This window comes from Rhipicephalus sanguineus, chromosome 4 (genome assembly GCF_013339695.2).
Source record: "Rhipicephalus sanguineus isolate Rsan-2018 chromosome 4, BIME_Rsan_1.4, whole genome shotgun sequence".
Classification (NCBI taxonomy): domain Eukaryota; kingdom Metazoa; phylum Arthropoda; class Arachnida; order Ixodida; family Ixodidae; genus Rhipicephalus; species Rhipicephalus sanguineus.
Genome location: NC_051179.1, coordinates 11,278,404 through 11,291,909, shown reverse-complemented (window position 1 = coordinate 11,291,909; position 13,506 = coordinate 11,278,404). Strand labels below are relative to the sequence as shown.

Genomic DNA, 13,506 nt, shown 5'->3' with positions numbered 1-13,506 from the left:
GTAAAGAAATAAACGAGGGTGCTGTGTTCCTACCATCCGGCGGTGGTGTTGCAATATCGGGCAAGGTTGACCTGCCATGCTGTGATGCGCTTCTGCGATGCCATCACAGTATGGTATCATGTCATGCCATACTGTGATGCGAAGTAATTTAGGGTGCTTTGACGGCGGTGGGTCTTCCCATCATTCTTTCTATGGTTTAGACAGTTTGACTTTTCATTAAACATAAATTACCAGGTGAGCATAATGTTGCAGGATCGACATCACGCTTTTCGTTGCTTCTGTAGTCGTTGGCCATCACCGCCTCAAAATGCCTTGTGGGATTCTGCTTTGTCCCTGAAGCACTACACCCCACTTCTTCCAGTGTATCTACTGCTTATTACTGTTATGTTCATTGCCCTTTTCATGGCTTCATCTCTGGAGATGTACATATTCCTTCTTCACGTCACCATAGCAATATCTTTGTGAGGAAGGTGTGCTGTGCTTTACAAACATCTAAGGTATACTAAGTTTAGGCCTTGCCTGGTTTTGGATGTTTGCAAGTTTTGCAAATCTTGTGGGTGTACTGACTGTAAAATCTTGTGCATGGAAGCAGTTTCCTCGTACTTGTGAAGTTAACATATACTTCATATATAATGCACAAGTCATATTGTTTTGCTGCACCTCGGGTCCATGTAGAAGAGCTTTCAATGAATTTTTTCGTGCATTATTTTTGGTATACAGATGCCGAGCTCATGATGATGAAAAAAGACCTTCTCACCCATTGCTTATGTTTTAGGTAGAGTACATTGAAAATAAACTTGGTACTATGAGTTTGCCGTGGAAGTTTCAAGTGGTCTGACTGAACAAGGATATTTCACACACACTACTTATACGGTGTCAAGAAACTGTGCCAATATCCCGGCACTTTGCTCATAGTAAACATTGAAGACTGGATGGTGCCAAAATGGCTTCTTTGACTCTAGCATTTACTTGCATCAGGTAGGGGTTGGTAATTTGGAAGAGATGGAAACGGACAGCTGGTTGAGGAAAGGTGGTAGTTGCATTCGTGTGCATTGTACGATGATTGAGGCACCAATAACATTCTTTTCTTGAAATTTTTTAGGTGTTCTACAGGAACACTAGGGAGGCTCGCACAATGCCAGGGAGATTGTCCTTTTTTCTGGTTTACATGGTGTAACGACGTAGATGTTCTTGCTGCAATCTGTATAGTCTACGTTTGCTCTTTGCTTTGTGTGCTGAAATCAGCACTTGGCGTGGAGTGGAGTAGCTGTTATCAATGTCTGCTTAGAGTATTTTAGCTTACAAGCACAAAGTGTTCTTTTAACAGACACAGTGCGGGTCATGTGATGCTGCATAAAAAGGTGTGCAGGTATTCCCGCTTTGAAGCAGGCTTGACAACACCTCACCTCCTTTGGCAATCCACCACAAAATAAAAATAGCTCACTTGAACAAACTGTATTTTCAGTGAAACATGGATTTCAACTGGCATATTTTACTGAAATTGCAATGCTATACACATTTGAGCTACAGTACGTGTTAAGTGTCATCTAGCACAGTCAGTGTCTTCAGGGCTCTTTGTCATCACTTCAACTGAGATGATGATGTTTTGTGTGGCAAAATAAAAAATGTTGCGAGACCAAATTTGCACTAGACGGTTGATGCTCGAATGAATAAATAAGCAGAGTAATAAGCATATTGCGTAATGAAACTTGTACAAAGGCATCATATTTTTCATGAAAGCATATATTTTGAACTCGTTGGTATGGCATAATTCACTGTACAGTACGGAAAGGACAGGATGACCAGCTGGAGACAGGACTGCATGCAGTGTTCAATTGCAAGTCTTATTTGGCAAAGCATGTGAAAGGCAATTATTGTTGCAAATCAACTGTCACAGCAGTGAACCGTTCTACTGAAGTGAAGTGGTTCCATGGATGGTAATTGTAATTCCTCCCTGAAAGTGCATTCAAAGGGGTATGACCTAAGCCTCCGAGTCTTTTTGTCTTGATGGTTTACTGTGTGAAATGATTTCTGTCTTCTCTCAGAAAAGTCCATTGCTTAACATAAGTAGGCACTCCATACAACGTGTGTGTGCTTGACATCGTAGTCTCGTGTGTCATAATCTTTATAATTAGGGCAATGGCCAGTCAGCCCAAAAAGATTTCACCATCTCCCACTAAAAAAAACCATGTGGGGATGCGAAGGAGCGCATGGGTTGACTTAAAGTTCTGTTCATCACGGGCACCTTGCCCGATGTTAACGCGTCCTTGCATGGGGAGCACACCATGAATTCACTGTAGTTGCTGTTGCTGTTACTCGTCCCGAACTCTTGTTGGAGCACACCACGCGGGTTCATCGCGCGTCTGCAGAATCTCGTTCGCCGACGCCATCACATGATTGCTGAGATAGTGTAAGGGGGAGAGGCCACATTGCCTTACCCAGCCCCTTAAACAGGCCTGAACGTGCTAGCACGTGCCAGCACACGTGGTTTTGTCTGCATTACGCCAAGTTAGGACAGCATACGGCAGCCCGCGTCCCTAAAGTGCTCTGCACGTATCATCAGCAAGGCGGTCGAAGAACAAGACGAAGAAGATTTCTCCTTGGCGAGAGCGCATGCTCAATATGTTACAGATGGCTATGGTAGGCTTTAGAAAGTGGACGGTCGCCAATGGAACTACGCACAAAGCCCAGCGCAAAAGCTGCTTCGCATCTAATATGGCACTTATCACACATAAGAGGTATGAATCTGTATGTGCTGTTTTTCACACCCACAAAGCGTTCATGTTCCTTAGAATTTTCTGGAGTTTCACGTCAGCACTATGTGTCATGTATTGTGGCTGTGTACACTGCATAGAATTTAGTCTTTTTTTTGGCACTTCAAAAAAACCAGCAGTTCAGTCTATGTGCGAACGATATTCAGAGGAAGCTTGAGTAGCTCTCAGATGAGAAGCTCTGCAGATCATTCGACTAAAACTTGCTTTCTGTATACTACAAACTTGACTGAAACTGACGAGGCAGTCTGGCTGTGGCGCTGCGTTGCTAATCACAACTGGGTTCAATTCCTGGATGTCAGATTTCAGTGGGGACAAAATGCAAAAACGCAAGTTTACGTCTATATAGGTAAAAGAACCCCAAGTGGTAAAAATTCATCTAGAGTCCTCATGTCGTGTAATCATAATTTGCCTTTGGCACACAAAGCCCTAGACTTTCTTGTTTTAATTGAGAAGTGCAAGTACCTGGACCGCTGCATATATTTGCCTTCTGTGTCCCTGTGTGTTCGGCAACAAACTCTCATGAATACAGATAACGTATTGTTAGATCATGCACACGAAATTGTTTGTCGTACCTTTTTTCTTTCTCCAAACAATATATACTTGAAATTCACTTCTATCAAAGAATTAATGAAAGGTGGCAGCCGACAGAAACTCATGTTGTGGCCTTGGTCAGAGACTTTAAATTTTCTGCTGCGTTTAATTGCATTGAATATGCTGATTTTTCTTTGAGATTTCTAAATGTATATTTTTTTTTCTTGACAGATATATGTGGTGATGTTGGTCAACTTGTACACCTCTCTTGAACTTGTGTATGCATCTTCAAGTGATATTCTGCTCTGCATTAGTCTTCCGTCTAAGTATGCACTGTAATGATTTGGCACCGCTGAACAAAATAAAAATAATGTTTACCGAACTGTCAGGTTGACTCCAATAGAAGGATTCATGACACGTACAACGAGTGGTGCATTACTTTTGTTGCTTATTCAAGTTTAATTGGTTACAGAAAATTGTTGATGGCATATAAGAGACCTTCTGTCGATGCGTTGCCATTAACTTATGCTATTGCATTCCTTCTAGTATAGTATCGTGGAGTTGTATCTTTACACCCATCATATCGTCCATTAATTGTACGCAAATTGGAAGTCGCGCCATACATAGAAAAAAAAAAAGTTATAAGCACCTTGCCATTGGGGTTGTTTTTAGAATTGAGGGAGAGTGTTTGTTGATGCGGGGTTTGTTGTCCTGTCCGAGTTAGGTCATGCTGTTATGTTTCGCTTGTTAAGATGGCTTCTCTGTGTGCTTCGTGTGCACCGAGGAGAAACATGCAAATCTAACGAGCATCGGGCTTATCGCAGATAAGCTAAACTTCCGTGGAAGTGCGAAAACACAGTAAGGAGAAAAGGACGCGTGGATTCTTATTTAAGCACATCATTAATTAGCTGTACGCATCACATGCGAAACTCAAGAGGAATTATCGCACGTTCCAGTACACGAACATCAGTAATTATAGTGCCTCCGTACTGCACACCTGCGTCCGTTTCAAAGTTGGCCGCGTGGTTGACAACCGCGTTTCCGCACTTTTATCATAGGCACCAGTGATCGCGTCGACAGAGTGATGTATGTTACCGATGAAAACTGCGACAGAAGCACGCGCGTTGAGCGCCTGACATATGGAGATCTCGCGCCTGCTTCTAGGCCGGGGAGACGTTTTGTGCGTTACTCGGAGGTACAGCACGCCACAGCACGCAGCCAGTGTGTCGACTGGTTTGACTGCTACAGCAGCTGGTTTACTAGTACGTTGCAGCAGCCGCAGAGCCCATTCTGAAACGAAACGCACGGGGCGATCTCCCGGCATGCATCAGTGGTCGACGTCGTCCACGTCGCAAATGTTTACGTTGATTCGTGTTGTGTCAGCTGTAAAAAGAGTCGCATCGGTGTACCACACTCGATGATTTCCAGGAACCTGCGAATGCTGTCCGTCGTTTCGCCGCTAGTTTTAAATGATGCAGTCTTCCTTGGAGTGCAAGCGGCCCCTCTTGAAATGGTATTTCAGCCGCTCCGTGGTTGTGCTGTCATGCCTAAACACACGCCTACCGAAAGCGGTCAGCATGTATCGTTGATTGCCGAGGAAGGCGCTGAACATTTGCCGAGAAGGACATAACTTTGTCTGTCTATTTAGACACCATAGAGTGCTGGTTTGTAAAACAAATTTGCTTCGTGCGTGACAAGTTTCGTGGTATTTTTGTTTTTTAATACCTTGCTTTAACTCGCACTTGCTGCCCTACATTCATGCCTGGCATGGACTCTTTTGTACCCGTGAAGTAGTTTCTAATGGCCCGCTGTTAAAGAGAACGGAAGCGATTGGCTCTTTATGTCGGAAAAAGCCGCGGTTATGCACGCGAGCACGCGCTCATGTGGTTGAAAAAAAGAAGAAAAAGTTGCCTGGTCGTTTTAGAACGCTTCGACGGGGATGAATCCGTTGCCGACAACACGCTGTGTAACGTAGTTGCTCAGTTTCACTTATTTCTTTCCCCTATTTCTGCGCTCCACTTGCAGTGAAGTTCGGGCAACATGAACACGGCCGTCATCATGAGGAATTCGAAAGTCCGTACATTTTTGTACGTTCTTTTAGGCTGCTGTATGTTGTTCACGGTGTTCCTCTTGTCTTCCACGCACACCAAGTTAAAAGATTCGCAGGAATCAAACGACAAGTGCCAGCAGCAGAGGGACTCGCTGTCTGCCCAGCTACAAGGTGGATATGCATGGTTTTCACTTTGAGTGTTTTCACTTTTACTGGGCGTGTTTGTGTGCGCTTTCTTTATTCACCGCGCACATACGAGCGTGTTTGTTGTGTTCGCGCCTACGCTGAGCGACGTGTGATGTCAAAAACATTTTACCTGTTTAGCTGCAATTGCTTACTGCTAGTTTATTGCTTGCACATCGTACAGTCCATCGGGCTTTCCCATCCGATGCTTGTTGCAAGGATAACTAGAGTCGTTTTGCTTTCCCAGTCGGCTGAACGTGCTGTGATCCAAGCAGTAACCACTCAATCAGGCGGACATTTTTTGATGCTGCAATTGCACTACTTTCACCGACTTCATTGTATGCACTTAACAAGATCATTTCAGTGTTGTGATCGCTCCTGCGGTAGCACAGTTGCATTTCCATTGGGGCTGTAGTACTGTAGCTTGGGTGGCCTATCTGTTGTATTCATTTATTGCTTTCGGTTGTAGAGCATTGCAACTAGACTGGATTTCTAGTTGTATAACTTGGAACAAGAACGAAAAATCAGGGCCGTGTCTGGACCTGTTGAAGATTTGTGATTGGTTCACGCTGATGAACTTTAAAGTGCATTTTGGAAACAAATTATATGCATTTCTACATGTACAGTCGCCCATTTTTTTAACCTGAACGCGCGAGCATCGACCGCCAAGTTGATAAGCGCCGTACAATGGAGTGGAGTGGCGAAATGAACGAGAATACGCGCATGCGCGCAATGAGCAGTCTTGGACAGCTGCCTCCTGAGGAAAAGCGTAGCAGACGGCAGCTGCCCACGACTGTTCATAGCGAGCATGCGCGTATTCTCGTTCATTTCGCCGCTGCGCTCCGTTGTACGGCGCTTATCAACTCGGTGGTCGACGCTCGCGCGTTCAGGTTAAAAAAATGGGCGACTGTACTTTGCCCAAAAAGTTGCTTATGTGCGTATGTCCACACGCATACCTGGAACACTTGAGCACAGTGCTTTGGAGCTAATAGCAATACACAAGTAGCTGCTAGGTTCAGAATACTGTGCTGAACACATGTCCAGAAGAGTGCTGTTACTCATAAGCATTGCCTTTTAAATTGAGCAGCAGGGTAAGAATATCCTTTTTGTCATCTGGTAGCTCACCACTCTGGCAAGCATGTGGCTTCTGGGAGATTTTCACTGTGTTAGGGATTTTATTTTGAATTTGTGGTTCCTGACGTCATCTGCTTCTCTTCTTTTTGCAGTTGTTTACGAGCACAAAAGTCGCTTGGAAAAAACGCTACAACTGGAAACAACAGATAGAAAAAAAGCTGAAGATGGTAATATTTTTTTTGCTATAGTTGCCTTATGCATTTTAAAATGTTTTATGCTTCCAGATAACTTGCACTTGTTAAGCTGTATTCACAGGACGGATGAAATCGCGATTCGAGCCTGCGGATTGCGTACTACGTCACCATACGTTAGCCTTTCCCGCTTCGGTCCGCGCGGAACGATTCGTGAAACGACGGAGGCCCAAATCACAGTTGGGATCCTCGGGGAGCAGTGGCGAAATCCTCGCTTGTAGCGTGAATTCTCCCCTGTCGTGTGAATGCTGGCTGCGGAGAGATCCGAATCACGTCACATGTCACGTGACTGATTCGTCTGCGATCACGTCCGTCGTGGGAATACAGCTTTATAAGTATGTGTCTTAAGTAAACATATAAGCTGCAAAGACTTATCTGACCTTATGTACAGGTGAAATTTATGTTAAAGGAGTACTGACACGAGTATTTTCACTTGTCATTTTTTTGCATCAAATGACAGGTCAAGCCCTCAAGAGCCTAGAAAAGGTAGTGCTAAGCGCAAGTGTGCCCTGAAAAAGTAATTACAGTATGTTTTTAAAAGCTAGTTTCAGTTCCCACTGTACCCCGACGTCACAACACGGTATGAGCTTCTCGTCACCTGCTCGCACAATACATAGTGACGTTTCCACGGCCGCTCCGCACCGTGGCTCCGTTGATGACGCACAAGCGGCCATTTTGGAAGTTTTGGTACCTAACGTCATCACTAGCCAGACTGCTGCATGATGTCACCAGAATTTCTACTGTAGCCTGATGTCAAGCTAGTGTCGATGTCAGTAGGTGCGCCATGGAAAAATTGACTTTAATATCAAAATAAAATATCTTATCAGCGTTTGCTGAGCTTCACACTTGCTCAGAGCTGTCTCTGTATACAGGAGATTTGTATGGCAGAGTAAACTCGCCTTTGAAAAAAGGTGTCAGGACCCCTTTGACCATGAAAATTTTTTTTTTTCTGTTGTAGAAGAGATATGTGTATAGACTCACTGTTGTTGAACTACCTCATATTCTGTACAGCATCGGAACTTAAGGTACCTTAACACATTGAGTTTATTGTTTTTGTGTGATCTTGACCTGTGACTGCTTCAGTGTGCACTGTATAATTGCAAAAGACATAAACCCGTGTTTTTGCAGTAATCTTAGCTAGTAACCGTAACCATGTGTTTGACGGAACCCTGTCTGGCAAGGAAAGAACCTGTTGAAAAGAAAAACAGGCACTCGCCAGGAATTAAAATATGAAATGGCTAAAAACACAGTTTTAGAACCCGTACAGGTTCCTTGGTCACAATAAAATCAAACGCAGTGGCTCTTGTTTAAATATCTGTCATGTCTGTCTGTTGTCATGTCTGTCTGTTTAAATATCTGTCTGTTGATTATTTTACTTTCTACAGCTGTAAAGACCCTCAGAGACCAGGCTGAACGCGATCGGGTAAGGTACTTTCATTGCCTAAGGCATTGCATTTTGGTTGTAAAACCTACATAGCTGGCGTCGGGAGTTCCCGACGCCAGCTATGTATGCAGCATTCCAGAGCAGACATGCTGCAATACTTCAAATAACACAAATTTGCGCATGTCGGTACTTCCTTTCAGCCTTTTAACACAGGACACAACTCAAGGACAGTGTATAATCACACTATACTTGTTGTGTCCTGGGCTAAAAGGCTGGAATGAGGATTTGTTCATGTGTTAGGACTTGAGATATTGAGTTTCGAATTCGAATCGACTCGTACCTAATTGAATAATTTGACTTTTGAATAGCTAGTATTTGAAGTTTCGAATAATTCTACAGGACAAATATCTAAAATGCAACAACGGCCAATGGTGCAATTTGGTTAGGGAGGGGTGGCTAAAACTAGCACCAATGTCGTTACAGCAGGCCTTTCGTTAAAATTTTTACCGACATCCTGGTTCAAAAGCATGCGCATCTTTATTTGAAAGGAGATTGTCATTTCCGCACGTCATAGCTCCAGCAAAGGAGGCCAGAGAACAGACTGGGAGACTGCGGAACTGCTAGGGTAAAAAAATAACCAGCACGCTGAGCTCAGACCTTATAGTCAAGTGGTTCAAAGGTACTTCAATGAGCCCCTGATCCCAAGAAAGGATGATCCTTTGATACTGGAAAGAGCACGGAGCTGCACTATATCCAGGTATCGCCAAAATTGCTTTGCGATACCTTCCCATCCCTGCTACTGAGGTGCCCAGTGAGCGCATGTTTTCAACTGCAGGAAACACCGTAACATCATGGCGAGAGAGCCTGAAGCCAGGTCATGTGGAACAGCTTGTGTTTCTGCATGACAATGTATAGTCTTTCAGTAACAGTCGCTCACCACATTATGTGCTCGATGACATGAGCAGATTTCATTTCTTTGTTCTTTCTTTCAATTATCAATGAAATCTTTTGTATTCGATATTCGATGCTATATTCGATATTTTTGGCCACTATTCGGCATTATTTGATTTGAATTCGATTCGAGATGAAATTTCACTATTCACACGCCCCTACTGAAAATGAAAATCCTTGCAGCAGCTTGACTACTGCTACTTCAGCTAGCTTGCCCACCTTGCAGAAAGGAAAAGTTAATACTCGCAGACATTCTTTAGATATTTGTTCTCACATAATTGGCATTAACACATTAGCTTTATTTTTACATAACAGAAATTTAGTGTCGAGTAAGCACTTCAAATGGAATGGAATGATGTATTTCTTTCTGCTAATTAACCAACGTGAAAACATCACAACACACAAGCTAAAAGTGTGGCATCTCCTCTCTGAGCTTGCATAGGTAATCTCCTGGTGTGGCTGACAAGTGCTAGTGCAGGTGACCCATTCTTTATTTGTAATTAGCCCATTACACGTATGTACCATTTAGAAGTTGTACCTGTGGTCATAGGTCGGCAAATTCACTCATGAGTTGACTCACTGAGTATCACTCAGACTCAGATCGAGCCGTGAGTCTGAGTCTGAGTGAGTCCGTGTGACGAATATTTTGGTGTGTTTGAGTCCGAGGGAGTACGGTTGAGAAAAGTTTTGATGAATCTGAGTCCGAGTGAGCCCTAAGCACAAAATATATTTCTTGAATGAGTCTGAATGAGCTCCAAATAGTTTTGCTAACCTACTGTGATAACTACTCAGCTTCAGCATTACTATCAGTCTTATGACGGCTCACGTTGATACTCACTTTTACTCACAGATACTTCAACGCACTAGCGTTCATACGCCAGCTCAATATTTATTGATCAGAGGCATGCCCTGCCCCCTCCCCCCTTCCCTCCCTCCTTTCCCACAACATTTTTCAAAAGAAGTTATTAATTAAGCTATCTCGTGTGAGTCATATTTTTCAATAAAAATGTGCTTACTGGATTGTGATCACTGATAACTCGTATGTGAAGGCACGAGATCAACATGCGTATCATAGAGCACCGATTATGCGAGATATTGGCGTTTAAGTGCGTTGACATCCTGATCGAAAAAATTAATTATAAGCTGACAGACTCATGAGTCGACTCACTCAGACTCGGATCGAGCCGTGGGTCTGAGTCTGAGTGAGTCCGACTGAGTAATATTTAGGTGAGTTTGAGACCGAGTGAGCCCGGTTGAGAAAAATTTTAGTGAGTCCGAGTGAGTCTGATTGAGGAAAATTTTGTGAGTCTGAGTCCGAGTGAGCCCTAAGGGCAAAATATATTGCATGAGTGAGTTAGAGTGAGCTCCACATTTTTTGCCGACCTATGCCTGTGGTATGGGAGATGCCATAGCTGAGGACACTAGGTAATATTTGGTAATCTGCAGCTATTGTGAATTGTCATGCTAACTTGCAATATTCATAATTACAGAGCATTCATGCACTTAATATTGAGCTTTTATTTCCACAGGCTGATGCTCGAGAAAAGATCAAGAGCTTGGATAAGGAGCTGGCTGATATAAAGGCAAGTGTGTGCATCTTATCGAAGCTGATTTCCTTGTGATGCATTCCGAGAATACTTTAAAGATGTATCAGGGATAGAAGTTGCGAGATTATCTATTGGTTATTGTAAACATGGGTAGGGTATTTTTAAGGGAATAACTTTGAAGGGATACCATACATAATTTTTGCCGTCGAGATAAATGGCCCACTTGAAAGATTGGGTGCTGAAAGTTGTTGAAACAACCTTCATGTCAGCCAGAGACTAGCAGAAAATAATGAATTTAATGCATTTTTTGCAAATTGGCACATCTAGCGGCCGCAGCGCGAACTAGAGAGGAAGTGACGCGAAACCCGCCGGATACTGACTCTGCAACCGTGCTCGCTGCAAAATCGCTTACCAATCGACATCGCAAGCCGCCACCCGCTGCTGCGCGTCTCTTTCAAAACGTGTTCTCACGGAGGAAGGTCTGGAAGGTGTTCTCAGTGCGTGTTCTCAACCAGCAGCCGATGACGCCATTGCTGCGCTCTCGGCTGTCTATTTTTCTGAAGTGGAGTTGCACCCACGTCTACGAATTTGCCGTTTGTGTTGTGTGCTGCTACGTAATGTGAACGGTGAAGCACCTGGCACAACGCAGAATTCCTCAACGCTGTTTTGCACCAGGGTATCCGAAAAGCAGCGCCGAGAGAAACAAGCCCTGTCATACCCTTCTGACAGAGCCGAAGCTTCGAAGGATATGGATTCGCACTGTGCGCCCATTGCAGCCAACATGGGTGCCTTCAAAGCGTGACTTTTTGTGCTCCGAACACTTGGAGGATAGTGACTATGAGTCGCTGTATAAATTGCTGGTCCCGGCTGCCGACCCACGTTAGGCTATGGCGGCTCGTCGTCCTCGCTGTCGCTTGACGAAGCAGAAGGGTCACACGCATATGGTTGTATTTGGCGCATCTGTTTTGGAGGCCTGTCGAATCACCACTCGCGTAACCACTGTCACTCGCACCTTGCATCTTAGCGCGCTCGCGACACGCTCGGTTGTTGTAGTGGTTTTTGAAGAAGTGCTATGTTGTCTCCCATGTGTGGAAAAGTCCCGGGACAAGGCTCAGCGCCACACCAGCCACCCTCGGTTCTTGAGAGGAGAGGTAGAGAAAGGGAAGTGGCAGGGCAGGAGAGAGCATGCCGGTTGCCACCCTCTTGCTGGAGCATTCGACGTCACGGCCATCGACAAGCGCACTGACGTGCAGCCGCCGCACTCTCACAATCCACTAAAAATACGGCCAACTGCTCGAAATTACGTGAAATAAACTCTGTGTATAGGAACAGTCGTGTCGTCCGAGTCGAATGTAAGCGTTTTCGTAGCTTTTTCAAATTTTTGTTCAGTATTCCTTTAATTAAAAGTATTAGAGAAAGTTTCGTTTTGAACATTGAATACAATGTGAAACATTTCCCAATTGTTAATTCTAGCTGATTCCAGTTTCAATGCTAGAAAACTGTTACATTTGCATGAAATTTACATAAGCCTGTGGGGAAACAATTTGCGTACTTTTTAATGTGGCAGGGATTTACTCCATACTACAAAATGGTTAAAGAGAAACAAAGCTTCTAAAGAAAGCTACTGTGCCATTGAGAATGTGTTTCTTCAGCACGTGGAACAGCTCTATTGTGACAAAATAACTGAAGCTGATGACATGTGCAATCAAAAACCTGCTCACGTGTATCAATCTGCTATGCAGAATAGGCCCACTAAACCATATGATGGGTGCTTGGTCAGATTGGAATTCTTTACATGTAGCTTGAACAAAACAACAAGAGCACAGAAGAAATGACGTAACACGAGTGCCAACTCACGACTGAAGGTATTATTCACACAAAAAACATATGTAGTATATAGAAAGAAATTGCGCATTCGTACACCAGAACACCAGGCCCTCCATTAGCCATGGCGCGAAAACCACAAGAAACATGGCATAAGATAGATTTTCCCTGCTGTGCAAAGCAAGTGACGCCACGGTGATGCACCTATTGCCATAATTGGAGATTTGATAGGCTTTGGAAATGAGGCAGGTTTTTTCATTTGTGGTTTTTGTGCCATGGTTAACGGAGGGTCAGGTGTGCTGATGTATGCATGCGCAATTTTTTCTATACACTTAATGTGGTTTTTGCACAAATAGTACCTTCAACTAGCTCAGCTCTCTGTTATTCTAAGCTTCAATCGTGAGCACTTGTGTGATGTTTCTTCTGTGTCCTTGGTTTTGTTTGTGCTGAATGTAAAAATGTACCGACTTGCCCAGTCAGCTACCGTACTTCATATTGGTATTGACAATTCTGGCAAATCCCACTTTTGTGTGCAGGCTATCTCTGCATTAATGATGGACTGCCTGCCAGGCCAAAGGGCCCTCCCTAGACATACATGCTTTTTAACACTTCCAATGAGAAACGTTACGGTGTAGCATTCTCTTGTTAGTATCTTAAGGATTTGTTAAATCGGTTCAGCCGGAATTTTCGTGTTACGTGTAACACAAACCCACAGCTCCATCAATACCACACCACTTGAATCGGCTTATGTGTAGACCCATCTTAATTACCACTATGTGTACACTGGTTGGCAGCTATTGTCCGTGGAAGTGAAGTAAATCGACGAATGGTACCCTTTGCGCAACAGATGTGCTGAAAAATGCTTTGCAGGATACGGTGATTTCTACAAGCCCAATAAGTAACGTCCTAGAATGCTATGCATGTAGATGACAGTTTC

The 13,506-nt window shown here is 43.9% G+C and overlaps 1 protein-coding gene across 4 annotated transcripts in view; it reads left to right on the top strand.

The window, feature by feature from the left end:
- The first annotated feature begins 4,603 nt into the window (after window positions 1-4,603).
- The window catches only part of LOC119389379 (Golgi integral membrane protein 4), a 54,177-nt gene continuing 45,274 nt past the window's right edge, over window positions 4,604-13,506 (top strand). For all 4 annotated transcript variants that reach the window (XM_037656609.2, XM_037656608.2, XM_037656610.2 and 1 more), the window contains exons 1-5: window positions 4,604-4,818; window positions 5,331-5,526; window positions 6,765-6,839; window positions 8,249-8,286; window positions 10,728-10,781. In XM_037656609.2, the coding sequence (XP_037512537.1) occupies window positions 5,346-5,526; window positions 6,765-6,839; window positions 8,249-8,286; window positions 10,728-10,781 (348 nt within the window). In that variant the 5' untranslated portion in view covers window positions 4,604-4,818; window positions 5,331-5,345. The remainder of the gene's footprint in view (window positions 4,819-5,330; window positions 5,527-6,764; window positions 6,840-8,248; window positions 8,287-10,727; window positions 10,782-13,506) is intronic.